The sequence below is a fragment of the Salmo salar genome, chromosome 18 (assembly GCF_965601325.2).
Source record: "Salmo salar chromosome 18, fSalSal1, whole genome shotgun sequence".
NCBI classification, from domain to species: domain Eukaryota; kingdom Metazoa; phylum Chordata; class Actinopteri; order Salmoniformes; family Salmonidae; genus Salmo; species Salmo salar.
The window spans coordinates 21,164,306-21,184,100 of record NC_138308.1 but is presented as its reverse complement, the minus strand read 5'-3'; the positions used below and the strand labels follow the sequence as shown (position 1 = coordinate 21,184,100).

General features: G+C 42.4%; 1 protein-coding gene across 1 annotated transcript in view; it reads right to left on the bottom strand.

The window, feature by feature from the left end:
- The window catches only part of LOC106577020 (VPS10 domain-containing receptor SorCS3), a 61,797-nt gene that overhangs the window by 28,713 nt on the left and 13,289 nt on the right, over positions 1-19,795 (bottom strand). Inside the window, exon 2 of the mRNA XM_014154664.3 lies at positions 2,680-2,747. Coding sequence (XP_014010139.3) covers positions 2,680-2,747 — 68 coding nt within the window. The remainder of the gene's footprint in view (positions 1-2,679; positions 2,748-19,795) is intronic.

The window sequence follows — 19,795 nt, the reverse complement described above, 5'->3', positions numbered from 1 at the left end:
ATCTGAGGGGAAGTGAGCTAGCAGCCGGAGGGTTGCTGGTATCTAATCCTTGATGCCGTTGTGCCCTTGAAGAAGGCACTTAACCCCCCACAACAGCTCCCGGGCGTCCAACAGTGGTGTAGTGGAGGGTAAACACAAAACACAGTTCACCCACTTTTCCCCCCAATAGTTTATCCACCTTTTGCGGAAAAATGCATTGAAAGAATAGGAAGAGTTACTTTTTTCACCTGGACTGGCGATCACAGTTTATCCAGCTATTTTATTACCACTGCTTCACTGGCGCCCAGGGTGGCAGCCCCCTGCCCTCCGCACCTCTCCAAAACTTGTACAGTGCATTTGGAAAGTATTCAGACCGCTTTACTTTCTCCACATTTTGTTACGTTACAGCCTTATTCTAAAATGTATTCAATTAAATGTTTTCTTCATCAATCTACACACAGTACCCCATAATGAAAAAGCAAAATCAGGTTTTTAGAAATGTTTGCAAATGTAATAAAAATAAAAACATAAATACTTTATTTACATAATCTGTCAGGAGGGGTCAGTGAAAGCAGGTAGCTGACTAGTGGTGACTATTCAGCAGCTTGATGGTCTGGGGGTAGAAGCTATTGGCTAGTCTGTTAGTTTTAGGCATGATGCTCCTGTACCACCCACGTCTGAGTGATGGAAGCCGGGAGAACTGGCCATGACTTGGGAGGTCCCTGATGATCTTCTTGGCTTTCCTGCAGCACCTGATGGTGTAGGTGTCCTGGAGGGCAGGCAGTGTGCACCCAATGGTGTGTCTTGGAGCATGGATTCTGATTGGTCAGACCAGCATTGTACAGACCTGAACACTGGAAATTCCCTCTTGAGTCTTTGTTTGTAGGCAGGCAGAAGCAAAATGGAGTCATGGTCAGATTTGCTGAAAGGAGGATGGGAGATTATACCCATGTCAAAAAGGCATGCAGCAGTGGACCAGCATAGAATCTCTGCGAGTTGGACAGTAACAGCACGGTTCTTAAATTACTTTTGTTAAAGTCCCCCACAATAATGAACACTGCCTCCGTGTACGCGGTCTCCAGTTTGTTCAGGGTCCAAAGAAGATCTTTAAGAGCATTTTTGTTGTAGGCTTGTGGCGGGATGTACACAGCCATGGCGATAATACTGAGAGCTCTCTTGGAAGGTAAAAAGGGCGACATTTGATGACCAAGTATTCCATGTCGGGAGAGCAGAAGCTCTCAGGTTCCTGCATGTTTCCCCCGTCGCACCACTTGTTATTGATCATAAAGCAGAGCCCCCCGCCTTTGTTCTTGCCAGAGAGCCCTCTTCCTATCCGCTCGATGAACTGTAAAACCAGCTGGTTGTATATAATTAATTTGGATGTTGGAGGAAAGACAGCTCTTTGAAAAACAGAGTATGTTGAAGAATCTGATGTCCCTCTGGAAGGAGATCCTCGCTCTGAGTTCGTCAAGTTTATTTCCCAAAGATTAAACATTGGCGAGTAGTATGTTCAGTAATGGAGGACGGGTCGCCCAGTGTCTCAATCTCACTAAGCCCCCCCCCCTCCCCCTGTCTCCCTCTCCAACAGTGTCTTCGTTTCCTACTCTCTGGTAGGACTCCCAGGCAACCCGGGGCCTCACAGGAGAACCATTGTTCCACTGTCTCCGGGAATTCTGGAAGGTCGGGTACCCAGCTGTGTGCTAGTTGTTTGAACAGACAGCTTGGTACTTTCAACATGTCAATACCTCTCTCAAAGACAAGTAGTGATGCAGTCAATCTCTCCTCTACTTTGAGGCAGGAGAGATTGGCATGCATGTCATTGATGTTAGCTCTCTGTGTACATTTAAGGGCTAGCTGTGCTGCTCTGTTATGGGCCAAATATAATGTGCCTATGTTCCTCTTTGTGTCACTTGACCATATGACTGGGCAGTAGTCCAGGTGCAACAAAACTAGGGCCTGTAGGACTTGTTTTGTTGATAGCAATATCAAGAAAGCAGGGCAACACTTTATTACAGACAGACCCATCTTAGCTACCATAGCATGAATATGTTTTGACCATGACAGTTTACAATCCAGGGTTATTCCAATAGGTTTGTGGCCTTATCACATGTAAAATATATAAAATAATAAATTGAAATGAAATTATTTTAAAAATAGAACGATAAAGCTGTAAAACACTATCCTAAATATAAACCATCAACTTAGTGAATAACATTGGTGTTTATTATGAGGGTTTCAGCAAACAATATCCTTTATTTATTTTTTTACACACTTTCATTTATTTTACTATGTCAGTATGTCTTTTTTGTAAATGTTTCGGCTCCAAAATGGTGGCAGGTCTGAAAAAAGTAAATAGTTGGAAGAGATGCAGTTAATTGAAAATAATGTCATTGATGATTACATGCATTTTTTATTAATTACACTACTTTATCTTGAACCATATGGTCTATCCACTAAAAAAGTATGGACAATATGGACACAGATATAAAAAATTGTAATATTATATGTGAATACATTTTTTAAAGTTATTCAAGCATAAATTACAAATTTTACCCTAGATTACATGTTAATTACCAAAATTACAGAAGATTCCGGTAACTTTGGTACATTACCAGTAACTTTGCAACCCTAATTGTTTTAGAACATAGCCCTACAGTAGGTTCAGCACATATGAATTACAACATGTTCATGAAGTCTTACCTCCACAGAGAACTCTCAGTGAAAGCACCCAAGTTAAAGTCATACTGCTTCGTCAAGGTCAGGATCACCTAAAAATAACAACAAAAAGCACTTTAATCATATGCATTTGCAGGCACATCTACTGTACGTCTGCATTCAAGTTCACTTACAACATGTATTACCTGTGTCTAACAGCATGGAATATGCACTATGATTGCTACATTACCATAAAATATGATCTTCGTAAGACAGCACAATGACAAATGATCCACAAGTTGTCTAGATCTGCCAGTCTCTTGGATGCAATGATCTGAACAGTCATGCAATCTGTCAAGTCTTGTGACAGTCCCTCAGCGGATTCAGAAAATTGTTCAGTGAACAACAAAATGAAGTACAGCCAGTCCTCCCACCTTTCTTTCTCTCATTCACTCAATCTCTAACTCCCCTCTCTTTCTCCTTCTCTCTCTATCCTTCAAATATATAAAATCAGATAACTTTTCATAGTGCAGACTGCAACATAAAAAGGTGAACAGTCAGTATTCAACCAATAATGTGTTGATTTAGGTTTTCTAGTTCTACAAGCATTCAATTGCTGTAGTGCTAGTTATGGTTGCACTCAACAAGTACATTATTTTGCTCTTATGTTGTTTTGTCTTCACAGTGGATGGGCACACAAAGTGTTTGTGGGAAGGGAAATATGGGCCATAAATGTCTACACATTCACAGAGGGCAGTGTGAAATGGTGTTCAAATGCGTTATTGTCACTCCAATGGCATTATAAAGTTATTTTGGGAATGCTTAAAGTGCATGACAGATGATAGAGGGGTCAGACAGGAGAGAGAAGAAGGACTATACAACGGCAATTACTAAAATCATAAAAACGCGTGTTTTCTACTAGAAATGAGGTGTTTGAATTAAAATTATATTGTTTTGAGTACTTAACAGTATCTGAAATTATGTTTTCTTGAAAGAAGAATTCATTCTGGCCATTTTACAAAAATACATTTAAATGAATCATATTAGTAGTCATGCCAAAAGGACTTGAAAATTACAGACAATTATGCCTTCATTGTCTCTTGCCTATGACTTTCAGGTCCCTCCCACTTGAATTGTAGTTTCACAGTTGAGCAATTTACTAAAAACTAATTCCATGAACATTTGATTTAATGCTGAATAAAACTCTTAATTTACCAGAGATTGAGATTCCATTTTTTATTGAAGGAGAAATGTACAGATTATTTAATGACTTTCTGAGCATTTAAGTAGCTAGCTCTTAGCTAGCTATACTGCATGTGAGAGAAAGGGAGCCACACAGAGGAGTTGCATGTGATGTGACTTCACCAAAGCACATCATTGGCTCCTCTAAGGACCCCCCTTCTGTAAAAAGTCATGGTGTTTAGTATTTTCCGATTAAGAAAAGCATGGATGTCTCAACATTTTCTGATAAAGGTAAATTATATTTAATAAATATATATTTATGTTCAATAGAGGAATATTATATAAATCAAAATAAATATTTATATTGTAGTTCCAGTCAAAAGTTTGGACATACCTACTCATTCCAGGATTTTTCTTTATTTGTACTATTTTCTACATTGAAATAACACACATGGAATGATGTACTGCAGTTAACCCACTGTTCATAGGCCGTCATTGAAAATAAGATTTTGTTCTTAACTGACTTGCCTAGTTAAATATTATTATTATATATTTTTTTTAAGTAACCAAAAATGTGTTACACAAATCAAAATATATTCTGTATTTGAGATTCTTCAAATGAGCCACCCTTTGCCTTGTTGATAGCTTTGCACACTCTTGGCATTCTCTCAACCATGAGGTAGTCACCTGGAATTTATTTCAATTAACAGGTGTGCCTTGTTAAAAGTTAATTTGTGGAATTTCATTCCTTCTTAATGCGTTTGAGCCAATCAGTTGTTTTGTGACAAGTTAGTGGTGGTATACAGAAGACAGCCCTATTTGGTAAAATACAAAGTCCATATTATGGCAAGAACAGCTCAAATAATCAAAGAGAAACGACATGGCTGAATGACGACATGGATATTCAGCTAGCGGGATATACGCTGCACCGGCAGGATAGAACAGCACACTCCGGTAAGAGGGGGGGGCGGTCTGTGCATATTTGTAAACAACAGGTGGGGAACAAAATCTAAGGAAGTCTCTAGATTTTGCTCGCCTGAAGTAGACTATATTGTGATAAATTGCAGGCCACACTACTTGCCTAGTGAGTTCTTTGTGACACGAGCCTACCAGTGACACGAGCCTACCAGACGAGCTAAATCACTTCTATGCTCGCTTCGAGGCAAGCAACACTGAGGCATGCATGAGAGCATCAGCTGTTCTGGACGACTGCAGACGACACAACAGTGGTAGGCCTGATCACCGACAACGACGAGACAGCCTATAGGGAGGAGATCAGAGACCTGGCCGGGTGGTGCCAGAATAACAACCTATCCCTCAATATAACCGGCCTTCCCTGTAGCTCAGTTGGTAGGGCATGGTGTTTGCAACGCCAGGGTTGTGGGTTCGATTCCCACGGGGGGGCCAGCACAGAAAAAAAATGTATGAAATGAAATGTATGCATTCACTACTGTAAGTCGCTCTGGATAAGAGTGTCTGCTAAATGACTAAAATGTAAATGTAATGTAACCAAGACTAAGGAGGTGATTGTGGACTACAGGAAAAGGAGCACCGAGCAAGCCCCCATTCTCATCGACAGGGCTGTAGTGGAGCAGGTTGATAGCTTCAAGTTCCTTGGTGTCCACATCAACAACAAACTAGAATGGTCCAAACACACCAAGATAGTCGTGAAGAGGGCATGACAAAGCCTATTCCCCCTCAGGAGAGATCCTCAAAAGGTTCAACAGCTGCAACATCGAGAGCATCCTGACTGGTTACATCGCTGCCTGGTACGGCAATTGCTTGGCCTCCAACCGCAAGGCACTTCAGATGTACGGCCCAGTACGTCACTGGGGCAAAGCTGCCTGCCATCTAGGACCTCTACACCAGGCGGTGTCAGAGGAAGGCACTAAAAATTGTCAAAGACCCCAGCCACCCCAGTCATAGACTGTTCTCTCTACTAACGCATGACGAGCGGTACCGGAGTGCCAAGTCTAGGACAAAAAGGCTACTCAACAGTTTTTACCCCCAAGCCATAAGACTCCTGAACAGCTAAGCAAATGGTTACCCGGACAATTTGCATTGTGTGCCCCACCAACCCCTCTTTTACGCTGCTGCTACTCTCTGTTTATTATATATGCATAGTCACTTTAACTATACATTCATGTCCATACTACCTCAATTGGCCCGACCAACCAGAGCTCCCGCACATTGGCTAACCGGGCTATCTGCATTGTGTCCCACCACCCGCCAACCCCTCTTTTTACACTACTGCTACTCTCTGTTCATCATATATGCATAGTCACTTTAACCATACCTACATGTACATACTACCTCAATAAGTATGACTAACCGGTCTCTGTATATAGCCTTGCTGCTGTTATTTTCAAATGTCTTTTTACTGTTGTTTTATTTCTTTACTTACTTACCTACACACACACACACACACACACACACACACACACACACACACACACACACACACACACACACACACACACACACACACATACACACACACACACATACCTTTTTTTTTCGCACTATTGGTTAGAGCCTGTAAGTAAGCATTTCACTGTAAGGTCTACACCTGTTGTATTCGGTGCAAGTGACAAATAAACTTGATTTGATTTGATTTGATTTAGACCAGTGGAAATCTGTCCTTTGGTCTGATGAGTCCAAATTTGAGATTTTGGGTTCCAACCGCTGTGTCTTTGTGAAACGCAGAGTAGGTGAATGGATGATCTCTGCATGTGTGGTTCCCACCGCGAAGCATGGAAAAGGAGGTGTGATGTTGTGGAGGTGCTTTGCTGGTGACACTGTCTGTGATTTATTTAGAATTCAAGGCACACTTAACCAGCATGGCTACCACAGCATTCTGCAGTGATTCGTCATCCCATCTGGTTTGTGCCTAGTGGTACAATCATTTGTTTTTCAACAGGATAATGATCCAACACACCTCCAGGCTGTGTAAGGACTATTTGACCAAGAAGGAGAGTGATGGAGTGCTGCATCAGATGACCTGGCCTCCACAATCACCTGACCTCAACCCAATTGAGATGGTTTGGGATGAGATGCACTGCAGAGGGAAGGAAAAGCAGCCAACAGGTGCTCAGCATATGTAGGAACTCCTTCAAGACTGTTGGAAAATAATTCCAGGTGAAGCTGGTTGAGAGAATGCCAAGAGTGTGCAAAGCTGTCATCAAGGCAAATGGTGGCTATGACGCAGTTGACCTTAACAAGGGCCCCAGGATCAGTGGAATAAAAATAGCCCAATAACATCAAAGCTCCACCGGCACCCCAGTATTTTCTGCATATGCATTGTTCTTTCGATGTCCAAACCCACCATTTGTGTGCATGGTCAAATAGGCCAACGGCCAATGGTGTAAAGTACTTAAGTAAATGTTGTGGATGTTTCAGGGGAAGGGGTACTGTAGGGGGGAAAAAGTATTTGATCCCCTGCTGATTTTGTACATTTGCCCACTTACAAATAAATGATCAGTCTATAATTTTAATAGTAGGTTTATTTGAACAGTGAGAGACAGAATAACAACAAAAAAATCCAGAAAAACGCATGTCAAAAATGTTATAAAATAATTTGCATTTTAATGAGGGAAATAAGTATTTGACCCCTCTGCAAAACATGACTTAGTACTTGGTGGCAAAACCCTTGTTGGCAATCACAGAGGTCAGACGTTTCTTGTAGTTGGCCACCAGGTTTGCACACATCTCAGGAGGGATTTTGTCCCACCCCTCTTTGCAGATCTTCTCCAAGTCATTAAGGTTTCGAGGCTGACGTTTGGCAACTCAAACCTTCAGCTCCCTCCACAGATTTTCTATGGGATTAAGGTCTGGAGACTGGCTAGGCTACTCCAGGACCTTAATGTGCTTCTTCTTTAGCCACTCCTTTGTTGCCTTGGCCGTGTGTTTTGGGTCATTGTCATGCTGGAATACCCATCCACGACCCATTTTCAATGCCCTGGCTGAGGGAAGGAGGTTTTCACCCAAAATTTGACGGTACATGGCCCCGTCCATCGTCCCTTTGATGCGGTGAAGTTGTCCTGTCCCCTTAGCAGAAAAACATCCCCAAAGCATAATGTTTCCACCTCCATGTTTGACGGTGGAGATGGTGTTCTTGGGGTCATAGGCAGCATTCCTCCTCTTCCAAACACGGCGAGTTGAGTTGATGTCAAAGAGCTCCATTTTGGTCTCATCTGACCACAACACTTTCACCAGTTGTCCTCTGAGTCATTCAGATATTCATTGGCAGACTTCAGACGGGCCTGTGTATGTATTCTTGAGCAGGGGGACCTTGCGGGCGCTGCAGGATTTCAGTCCTTCACGGCGTAGTGTGCTACCAATTGTTTTCTTGGTGACTATGGTCCCAGCTGCCTTGAGATCATTGACAAGATCCTCCCGTGTAGTTCTGGGCTTATTCCCCACCGTTCTCATGATCATTGCAACTCCAAGAGATGAGATCTTGCATGGAGCCCCAGGCCGAGGGAGATTGACAGTTCTTTTGTGTTTCTTCCATTTGCGAATAATCGCACAAAATGTTGTCCCCTTCTCACCAAGCTGCTTGGCGATGGTCTTGTAGCCCATTCCAGCCTTGTGTAGGTCTACAATCTTGTCCCTGAAATCCTTGGAGAGCTCTTTGGTCTTGGCCATGGTGGAGAGTTTGGAATCTGATTGATTGATTGCTTCTGTGGACAGGTGTATTTTTTACAGGTAACAAGCTGCGGTTAGGAGCACTCCCTTTAAGAGTGTGCTCCTAATCTCAGCTTGTTACCTATATAAAAGACACCTGGGAGCCAGAAATCTTTCTGATTGAGAGGGGGTCATATACTTATTTCCCTCATTAAAATGCAAATCAATTTATAACATTTTTGACATGCGTTTTTCTGGATTTTTTTGTTGTTATTCTGTCTCTCACTGTTCAAATAAACCTACTATTCAAATTATAGACTGATCCTTTCTTTGTCAGTGGGCAAATGTACAAAATCAGCAGGGGATCAAATACTTTTCCCCCCCACTGTATATCTGACCTCCATAATCTAGGAGGTGACTATGGTTAATCAAATCTCCCCATTTCTGCCCATTTTTTTGCTCGGTTTTGCAGGCCTTCTCATACAGCTGCAACTGTATATGCATTTGTAAATCAAGACTTTTCTTGAGTTGGGCTCTGGGATGGTGCAACTGTTGAGAATCTGAGTCTATGGTTGTGTGGGGGAAAAGGGTTGAGTGTGTATGAGTGTGTGGGTGTGTGTGTATGCCACAATTGTTGCAAGGGAGTAAAAGATGTTAGGGACAATATACAATGATTCACAATAATTGTTTGCTAATATAATAATTCCTTGCCATAATGTAATTTTGGTAATGGCAAGACTGGTGAGAGGTAAAATCTTTTGCATAAATTGTCCACATTACTACAAATATTAATAGCTAATTATGGAAAATAAGACAAACAGGATTTTTTTAATATACACACATATATATATATATATATATATATATATATATATATATATTATATATATATATACAGTACACACATATATTTTTCAATGGCTGTATGTAATACAAATCAAGGTGAGGGCGATGGAAATGCATTTGGCGGTTGATCTGCTTCTGTTCTGTGGGTGGCACTGTGTGCTCTTTTCAAATGATGTTTCCCTGTCTATCCGGGGCTATGGGATCCGGGGTGGTCTGCCGGGCATTGGGATGACAACCCAACTCGGGATAAGGAGGGCTTTTAGCGGGTGGTATAGTGGGGACCAATTGGAGGTTTACTTAGTAGCAATGCAAATATCATGGTACAGCTATAGACACTCAATCATCATGTTACTTTTTAATGGTACGTTTACAAACATATATTTTGATAAACATAATTGAAACTTGTGTCTCATTATGCTAAGTGGTGAAATAAGTGTAGCCAGTTATAATTGTAATGGCTTAGCAGATAATAAGAAAAAACATCAGTATTTACCTGGCTAAAAGAGAAGGAATATAATATCTATTGTTTACAGGAAACTCATTCAACAATTTTAGATTAAGTTTAGTGGAAAAAGGACTGGGGGGGGGGGGTTGGGGGGTGATGATAAATGTTTAAATTGTCCAAACAGATCATCAAGGTAGATGGATTATTTTAAATACGTCATTGGACAATAGACATATATGGCTTATTAACCTATACGGTCCAAATAATGATGATCCAAGCTTCTTTGAAAGTATATATAAGAATTTATCAACTCTACACTATGGTGGGGAATGTTAATACCTCTATGGACCGTAAAGGAAATCACACTACAAACTATCACCCTAAGGCACTTAAGGAAATCAGGAATGTCATGGATATATTGGAATTAGTGGATATATGGAGGCTTAAATACCCTGACCTAGTGAGATATACGTCTCGGAGGCTTAATCAAGCTAGTCGTCTTGATTACCTTCTTATGTCATTCTCTCTGGCACCAAAAGTTAAAGTGTTGATAGGGGACAGAATGCGGTCGGATCATTACATAATTGGCATATATATTACTCTTACAGAATTTCCACGTGGGAGAGGATATTGGAAATTTAATCAAAGCCCACTGGATGATAACTTGTTTATAACTAGGACAGAAGAATTTATAACTGACTTTTTCCCGACATAACATAGGTACAACAGATCCCCTTATTGTATGGGACACTTTTAAATGTGCCTTTAGAGGCCATGCAATTCAGTACTCATCTATAAAACAAAAGCAATTTAGATCAAAAGAGTCTATATTAACAAAGGAAATTGAAGGACTAACAGTCCAGTTAGATAGCAATAAAATCTGTACCATACAGGCACAGAATAAGTCAGGAGGGAAAACTAAAATAAATGGAGGAACTTATTCAAGATCCAGTGTAATATTATACAAATAAAGCAAACTGGATGGAATATGGGTAAAAATGCGCCAAATTCTTTTTCTATCTTCAACATAGAAATGCTACCAAAATGTATTGAAACTTGTTACGGACAGTGCAAACTATCTCGAACCAGAATAGAAAGAGTGGGAGGCCCCGGTGCACAACTGAGCAAGAGGACAAGTACATTAGTGTATCTAGTTTGAGACAGATGCCTCACAAGTCCTCAACTGGCAGATTCATTAAATAGTATCCGCAAAACACCAGTCTAAATGTCAACAGTGAAGAGGCGACTCCGGAATGCTGGCCTTCTACCGTCAGAATGACAGTGTTGCCATCAGATGGAGCCCAGTGACAAAGTCCAGAGATATGAGACCAGGGACGATGAGGGACCGGTAGTGGCTGAAGGAGGCCAGAAGGAGCTTGCCGTAGAGTCTTGTTCTGAGCACAATGCGATGAAGGCAGAGACGTCAGGAACCATTGTGGACCACTAGAAACGTTGTTGGAGGGAGGCGAGTGTACGACGGGACCCTGGATGACAGGTCAGCCTGGAGGAATGAGCCCATTCCAGGACCCGGGACCGGACAAAACAGACATTTAGTCGGGCCCCCTTCAGATCCAGGCTGGGAGCGTTGCACCTCGCGAACCAGGTTCACAATACCCCAATCCACAGTGGCAGCAAGTCATGAGGTAGGGAGAATGGTTTCAGAGGTCGAGGGTGTCGCAGAAGAACTGTATAGACAGGAGAGAGCATCAGGTTTAAAATGTTTTGACCCTGGGCGGTAGGAAATGGTGAATTGAATCTGGTAAACAAGAGGGCCCACCGGGCCTGCATGGAGTTGAGGTGCTTGGCTATACGGAGATATTCCAAGTTGTTATGGTCAGTGCAGACCAAGAATGGCTGTTCTGCTCCTTCCAGCCAGTGCCTCCACTCTTCCAACGCCATCTTAACCACCAGGAGTTCTCGGTTGCCTACATCGTAGTTCCTCTCCGCAGGAGTGAGACGATGGGACAGGAAGGCACAGGGATGAAGCTTTTAGTCCTGGGCAGATCGCTGGAACAGGATGGCCCCCACTCCAACATCCGAAGCATCAACTTCCACCACAAACTGACGCGAGGGATCCGGATGGATGAGTGTTACGTTCCCCAGTTTCTGTGTTGTTGTGGGTTTGTATGTATGTGTATGTATTTCAGGAAATGGCTTCCTGGATTCCCCCAAGCAGCTGATTGGTCCCCCATTGCAGATTGGAGGTCTGATCCCACCCTCTTGTTAAGGGATACAGCTGTCTTCAATTACAGACTCCTTCTCCAGCTGTATAAAAGCCAGTGTTCCTTTGCTCAGAGAGAGAGCTTATTGGTATGTCCTGTGTTGGTTGTTGCACAGAGAGAGATCTTCTTTGATGTCCTGTGTGGGTTGTTGCTCAGACAGTTTTTGTATGGTATTTTGTAGCCGGTCCTGCTGAGGTATGTTTTTGTCACAAGGACTGTGTTCTGATTATTGAAATTGTTCACGTTACATTAGTATTATTCTGCTTTTGTTCCCAGAGGGGAAGGGGAAGGCACCTTGGGAGTGCTTAGGCAAGAGGCCTGCGGGCATACATATACCCGTAGTATGTACTCTGTCTATGCACACTAGGTAAGACCTGGGTGGACCACCCCCTGTATTTTGGTTAGTGTTCCAGGTGGCAATAAGGTTAGGTAAGTGGTGTGTAGGCAGGTAAGGTAGGAGAGGGGACTCTTTGACCTTCTTTGCTTTGGTTCCGTCCAGCCCCTTTTCCCCACATTACCGTGTGAAGGATTAAATTCCCTGTTAACGGTAACATTTTCGGCCTCTGTCATCCTTACCCGCACCTGCAATCCCATACTTCTTTCACTCCACGGGGAGTTGAGTGTAGCAGGGTGTTGCGTTCCCTCCTCCAAGAGGTGTGTGTAACAATGAGGATGGGTGCTGTTGTGAACCGATGCTTCAGGTCCACAAAGGCTTTGTCGACAGCTGGAGACCATTTGAACGGTACCTTGGGAGAGGTGAGTGCCGAGAGGGGGCCGCCAGGGTTCTGTAATCCCGAATGAAACGGCGGGTAGAAGTTGGCAAAACCAAAAACCATTGCAACTACACCCTGGACATTGGTTGAGGCCAATCCACCATGGCTTTCACCTTTCCAGGATCCATCTGACAATTGCCCTCAGCAATGACTTATCCCATAAAGGTGATAGTAGAGTGGTGGAGCTCAATTCTCGGCTTTTGCGAACAATTGGTTCTCCAGGAGGCGCTGAAGGACCTGTCTAACATGAAGTACATGTTCTTGGGCAGATCGAGAAAAGAAACAGGACGTCAAGGTAAACGAACACAAAACGGTTTAGCATGTCCCGGAGCACATCGTTGACCAAAGCCTGGAAAACAGCGGTGGCATTGGTGAGTCCAAATGGCATGACCTGGTACTCATAATGTCCACTGGCTGTGTTGAAGGCTGTCTTCCACTCATCCCCCTCGGGTATCCGAACCAGGTGGTAGGCATTCCGACGGTCCAACTTGGAAAACATGGTGGCCTCCTGGAGAGGTTCAAACGCTGAGGAAAGGAGAGGTAGGGGGGTAACAATTTTTAACAGTAATCTCTTAAGTCCCCGGTAGTCAGTGCACAAAGAAAAACCCTGCGCCGGCAGGAGTTGCAGATGGATGGATGGTCCCAGTGGTCAGAGACTCCTCTATGTACTCCTCCATAGCTTTGGTCTCTGGTCCGGACAGAGAATATAACCGACCCCGAGGTGGTGTAGTGCCTGGGAGAAGAAACATGACACAATCATAAGGACGGTGCGGGGGAAGGGAAGTAGCACGTGCCTTACATGGTATTCAGTGGGAATAGTAGAGATATCCACAGTCTTGCTAACATCCTGAGGAAGATAACTTGGGGAAGGCTGTGCTGCTTGAAGGCAGTGGGAATGGCAAAAAGGGATCCAACCCAGGATGGAGCTTGTGGTCCAGTGAAACTCAGGATTGTGCTTTTGGAGCCAGGAAAATCCCAAAACAACCGGAACATGGGGAGATGCAATGAGGAGGAACTGTATGGTCTTACTGTGGTTACCAGAAACACGTAATTGAACGGGCACAGTATTATGGGTGACTTCCCCTATAGAGCGGTTGTCCACTGCCCTAGCATCCATGGGAACAGAGAGAGGCTGAGTGGGAATACCAAGCTCTGAAGCTATCATGGCATCCATAAGATTTTCATCAGCCTCAGAGTCAATGAACACTCGGAGAGACTTAGATTGGTCTCCCCACAGCACAAGCACAAAGGGTGTGCGGGTGATGGGAATTAGGGAACTCCCAGTCTGACTCACCATAGTATTGGTACCTACTAGAGACAAGGGTTTCCTAATAGGGCAGGTAGCTATAAAATGTCCTGCCCCTCCACAGTACAGACAACAGTTACTATTCATCCTCTGTGAGCATTCCCCAACTGATAACCTAGCTCTTCCCAAATCACCCGTCGTAGATTCACGACACTGCTCGAGTGGCTTCGAATCCTCTTGGAAAAGCTGCCTTCGGAAACATCTGGATTCCCTCGAAGTTGAACGAGCCATAGCGAGTGCATGAGCGTGCCCGAGACCAGACCTCCTCTCACTCCTGCATTCCCTTAGGCGTCTATCGATGGTTAGGGGGCCAGTTCGTACTATCAAGGCACAAGGCGAGACCCAGATGCATACACAGGAGGCAGATGGTTGGAGTCTTACAATGTTTATTAATCTAAAAGGAATAGGCAAGAGAACGGTCGTGGACAGGCAAAAGGTCAAAACCAGATCAGAGTCCAGGAGGTACAGAGTGGCAGACACGCTCATGGTCAAGGCAGGCAGAATGATCAGGCAGGCGGGTACAGAGTCCAGAAACAGGCAAGGGTCAAAACCGGGAGGACTAGAAAAAGGAGAATAGCAAAAAGCAGGTGAACGGGAAAACCGCTGGTTGACTTGGAACATACAAGACGAACTGGCACAGAGAGACAGGAAACACAGGGATAAATACACTGGGGAAAACAAGCAACACCTGGAGGGGGTGGATACAATAACGAGGACAGGTGAAACAGATCAGGGTGTGACAGAGCCAGTTTGCGCTGTTCTGTGAAGGGATTAGTACACAGCGTTGTACAAGATCTTCAGTTTCTTGTCAATTTCTCGTATGGAATAGCCTTAATTTCTCAGAACAAGACTAGACTGACGAGTTTCAGAAGAAAGGTCTTTGTTTCTGGCCATTTTGAGTCTGTAATCGAACCCATAAATGCTGATGTTCATGATACTCAACTAGACTAAAGAAGGCCAATTTTATTGCTTCTTTAACCAGAACAACAGTTTTCAGCTGTGCTAACATAATTGCAAAAGGGTTTTCTGATCAATTAGACTTTTAAAATTATAAATGTGGATTAGCTAACACAACGTGCCATTGGAACACAGGAGTGATGGTTGCTAATAGTGGGCCTCTGTACGCCTATGTAGATATTCCATAAAAAAAATTGTCAGTTACAACATTCACTGTATTTCTGATCAATTTGAAGTTATTTTAATGGACCAAAAATGTGCTTTTCTTTCAAAAACAAGGAAATTTCAAAGTGACTCCAAAATTTTGAACAATAGTGTATATGGGGGATACAATCTTCCCAGCTCTGCAGATTTTGCTGCGAGGAGGCAGAGTCATTAGATCATTTATTTTGGTACTGTCCATATGTAGCTCATTTTTGGTCACAGGTCCAGGAATGGCTGAAGAATAGCAACATTTACCTTGAACTAACTTTGCAGATAGCAATACTGGGTGATTTGAAAAGTCATAGTCAATCAATCAATAATATAATAATTATTTTAGCAAAAATGTTTATCTTTAATTTACAATCTGTAGAAGCTATGAGAATAGAAAGGTTCAGTACTTTTGTGAAGCATCACAGCACAGTTTAAAAATATATGGCAAATAGAAATCCAAAATGGATGGTGTTAAGAGATAGATGGGAGGGGTTGAATGGAGCTGAAGGGTGGGACTAATAACAACAACATAACCAATGTAAAATGTATATAGGTTCAGACATTTTGTGAAATAGCACAGTTACAAATATAAATCAAACTGGATGGACATCAGAAATAGAGGAAGGACTAAAAACAAACAAAATATAACTATTGCAAAATAGACTGTGTCTGTAAAATGTGTATAAACTGAAGGTAGAAGACTAAGTGTTATTGTTTATTAGTTTACTCCAATTGGGGGAGGGGTGGTAGGGTTTGCAGGGAAAAGTGAAGGTATATTCTAAAAAAGCTGTGGGTATATGGATATATATATTTACCCCCCCCCCCCCCCCAAAAAAAAGGGGGGATTGTAAATGATGCAGACAATTACATGGATGGAAGCAACAATCTATCCTCAATATTAAAGCTGATCCACCCCTTAATTTAAAATAAATAAATAAAAATAAAGTACTTTAGTAAAAATACTTTAAGTACTACTAAGTAGTTTTTGGGGGTATCTGTACTTTACTATTTATATTTTTGATTACTTTTATTTTTACTTCACTACATTCCTAAAGAAAATAGTTTACTTTTTACCCCGTAAATTTTCCCTGACACCCAAAAGTACACGTTACATTTTGAATGCTTAGCAGGACAGTAAAATGGTTCAATTCACTCACTTATTGTCACAACATCGACGGAAGGTGGCGCCCCTCCTCGCCCGGGCGATGCTCGGCGGTCGTCGTCGCCGGCCTACTAGCTGCCACCGATCCTCTGTTTGTTTTCTGTATAGCCTGTGCGCCTTACGGAACTGTTTCATCGTTTGTTTATTTTGTTTGAGTGTTCTCTCTAAATAAAGAAAGAATATAAGCACTATACTCGCTGCGCCTTGTTCCCCTTCATACGACCCTTGTGACACTTATCAAGAGAACATCCTTGGTCAGCCCTACTGCCTCTGATCTGGCGGACCCACCAACGCAAATGCTTTGTTTGGAAGTTATGTCTGAGTGTTGGAGTGTGCCTCTGGTGATCCGTAAATTGAAAACACAAACAAATGGTATCGTCTGGTTTTCTTAATATAAGGAACACTTTTACTTTTGATACTTAAGTATATTTTAGCAATCATTTTTTATTTAACCTTAATTTAACCAGGCAAGTCAGTTCAGAACAAATTCTTATTTACAATGATTTACATGTACTTTTGATACTTAAGTATATTTAAAACCAAATACGTTTTGACTTTTACTCAAGTAGTATTTTACTGGGTGACTTTCACTTTAACTTGAGTCATTTTCTAATAAGGTATCTTTACTTTTACTCAAGTATGACAATTAGTTACTTTTTCCACCACTGCCAACGGCATCATGAAATTTACCAAGTACCAAGACATTTGAGTCAAAAACCGGGAGGCTGAATCTTGGCCGGAAGTGGATCTTACAGAGAGAGAAGGATCAAACCAGGGTCTGTAATGACGCCTCTAGCACTGAGATGCAGTACCTTAGACCGATGCGCCACTCGGGAGCCCTAAATAGGTGAGTGAGTGAGTGAGTGAGTGAGTGAGTGAGTGAGTGAGTGAGTGAGTGAGTGAGTGAGTGAGTGAGTGAGTGAGTGAGTGAGTGAGTGAGTGAGTGAGTGAGTGAGTGAGTGAGTGAGTGAGAGAGAGAGAAGTGGGGGACAGAGAGAGAAGGGGGGATAGAGAGTGAAGGGAGGAAGAGAGAGGAAGAGAGGGTAAAATGGGGGATAGAGAAAGAGAGGGAGTGAAGGGGGATCCAGAGAGAAGGGGAGAGAGAGTGAAGGGGGAGATCGAGAGAGAGAGAGAGAGAGAGATAGAGAGAGTAGAAGATAAATATCAAGAGAGGAGCAACAATGTGCCGTGGCATCATGAATAAAAAATGGGGACTGAAAGAGAGGTCGAAAGCTCAATTACAGTGAGTTTAAACACATTAACCTTATGGGACCCGTAGAACGAGTCATTAAACCAAAGAAGCCACACAAGAGTTAAAGAACAATGCCATGCCTCCAGCCCGACTCCAAAATGCTAAAAACCCAATTGACCCACAATTTACCCATCAAACGACGGCTCTGCTAGGCATGGACTATCTCCATCCCAGGTTAATTAACCAATCAAGGAGAAAGATAACCATTTGCATAACTAAATGCGCCATGTCTGCAAGGACCAACACCAGAGTCAGAATCAATTTGGAATATAGATTTAGTTAAATGGCTCTGATGTTCGAACTAATTGCCTCTTTGAAAAACACGACGATGAAAAAATGTCCACCAAACAGTGTAGCCTACACTCTTTGAAAAAAAGGTTCCAAAAGGGTTCTTCGGCTGTCCCTATAGGATAACCCTTTTTTCTACCTAGAACCAAAAAGGCTTATTCAAAGGGTTCTCCTATGGGGACAACCGAACAACCCTCATCCCAAAAAGTCTAGGAGTGTAGTATTTGTTTCTTCATGTTTTGCTGGTTATGATGGATCAGTGGCAAGGGAGCCTGATACTTCGCATAGTAAATTACATCTGTCTGTAATAAGATTCCAACTGCCAACTAAACCTCTTTCTGGAGGGAATATAATGACGCCATATCATATCACACCAAAAGGCATTGGTTGTCCTTCATTTTCACAGCTTTAGTGATGCCAGAGGCATGTGTGGTGACAATTACATTGTGACATCATTGTCATAAGTTTCATGATTTCACCCACCATTAGCCTAATGAAGAACAAATCATACAATTCCATGTGAGATGATCTGTTGATTTGGGTGTAATTGACCCTAACACAAGTGTCAGGCCAAGATTTGGGTTCAGGCTAAGCATCCATTACCAAGTCAATGCTGTCTAAATTGTGAGAGCATTTTCCACATATCTGTTGTTTCTCCCCATTGGCTTCATGACTGTTAACTATACTGACCCATAGAATTAGGTCAACAGCAATCCACCGCAGGGCAGCATGCTGCCCAGGCAGATAACTAGAAGGAGAAATTGTCCCTAAGTGGATTCATCACGGTACATCATTGGAGACAAAATGTTCCTACGTCTCTCTCATTATTGGTAGGCAGCACAACAGCAGCTCATGTCAATCGAGAACAACTACTATACATGCAAATACTGCAGCCACCAGAGACCGAGCAGCAATGAACCTCTAACATACTGTATCTGCAATGCTTGACTACTGATGTCGCAAAAGGCACATTCCAAATTCAAGTTTTTATGATGCATTATTGCATTTATGTAAATATCCAAAACAAACAAACAATAATGGCAATAAAATTATTTTGAGCCTTCTAGGTAAATACACATTTCAATGCATATCATCACTCACTTGCATACATAAAATTAAGTAAGGACCCAGGAAAGGCCGAAAGCAGTGCATTTATTAATGTTTATGTTTTATTGATGTGGGGAGAACTTTGCCCCAGGAAAGTCAACCAATCATTTTCAGATTGGCTCCCACTCTCTGTGGAGATCAGTCATTCCTTTATCTTAACATTCTATTCTGTTTTTTGTTTTGTTTTAATTGGCTTATCCAAGTGCCTGGTTTTGTTATGGAACCATGAATTCCAATCCTGTATCTTTTGTGGAACGTGAAAGCAGATAGAGAGATAAAAGGTATACCAAAGGAAAGCGCTGTTTGCAGAGATTTAGATTCTTTGGAGATGCTTGAATGGACAGACTCCATGGCAACAGAGGTGTTCTAGACATAATTTCATTTTGATATACATTGTGATACCAGCTGGACACATCTCTCTCGCTCTCTCTCTCTCTCTTGCTCTCTCTCTCTCACACACACACACACACACACACACACATACGGACAAGCACACTTCTGACAAAATCAATTCTCTGTGCTACTAGATCACTATTGGTTTCCAGCCAAGGACGGAAACTGAAATTCAAAGTGTTCTCTTTGTTTGGATGAGGCAACACAAAGCTGCAGAGGGCAAATTGAGATTATTATTTGGTCTCACAGAATACCCCAGCCCATACACTGATTTCTTACATCTTACAACACTTCACATCATAAAAAAACAGAACAGAACATTTCCATATTGGCCGATTACAGATACATCGGCTCTTAACTTGTATTTGCGTTTTTATGACAGACGCTTTCCTTTAAAACGATTTGGA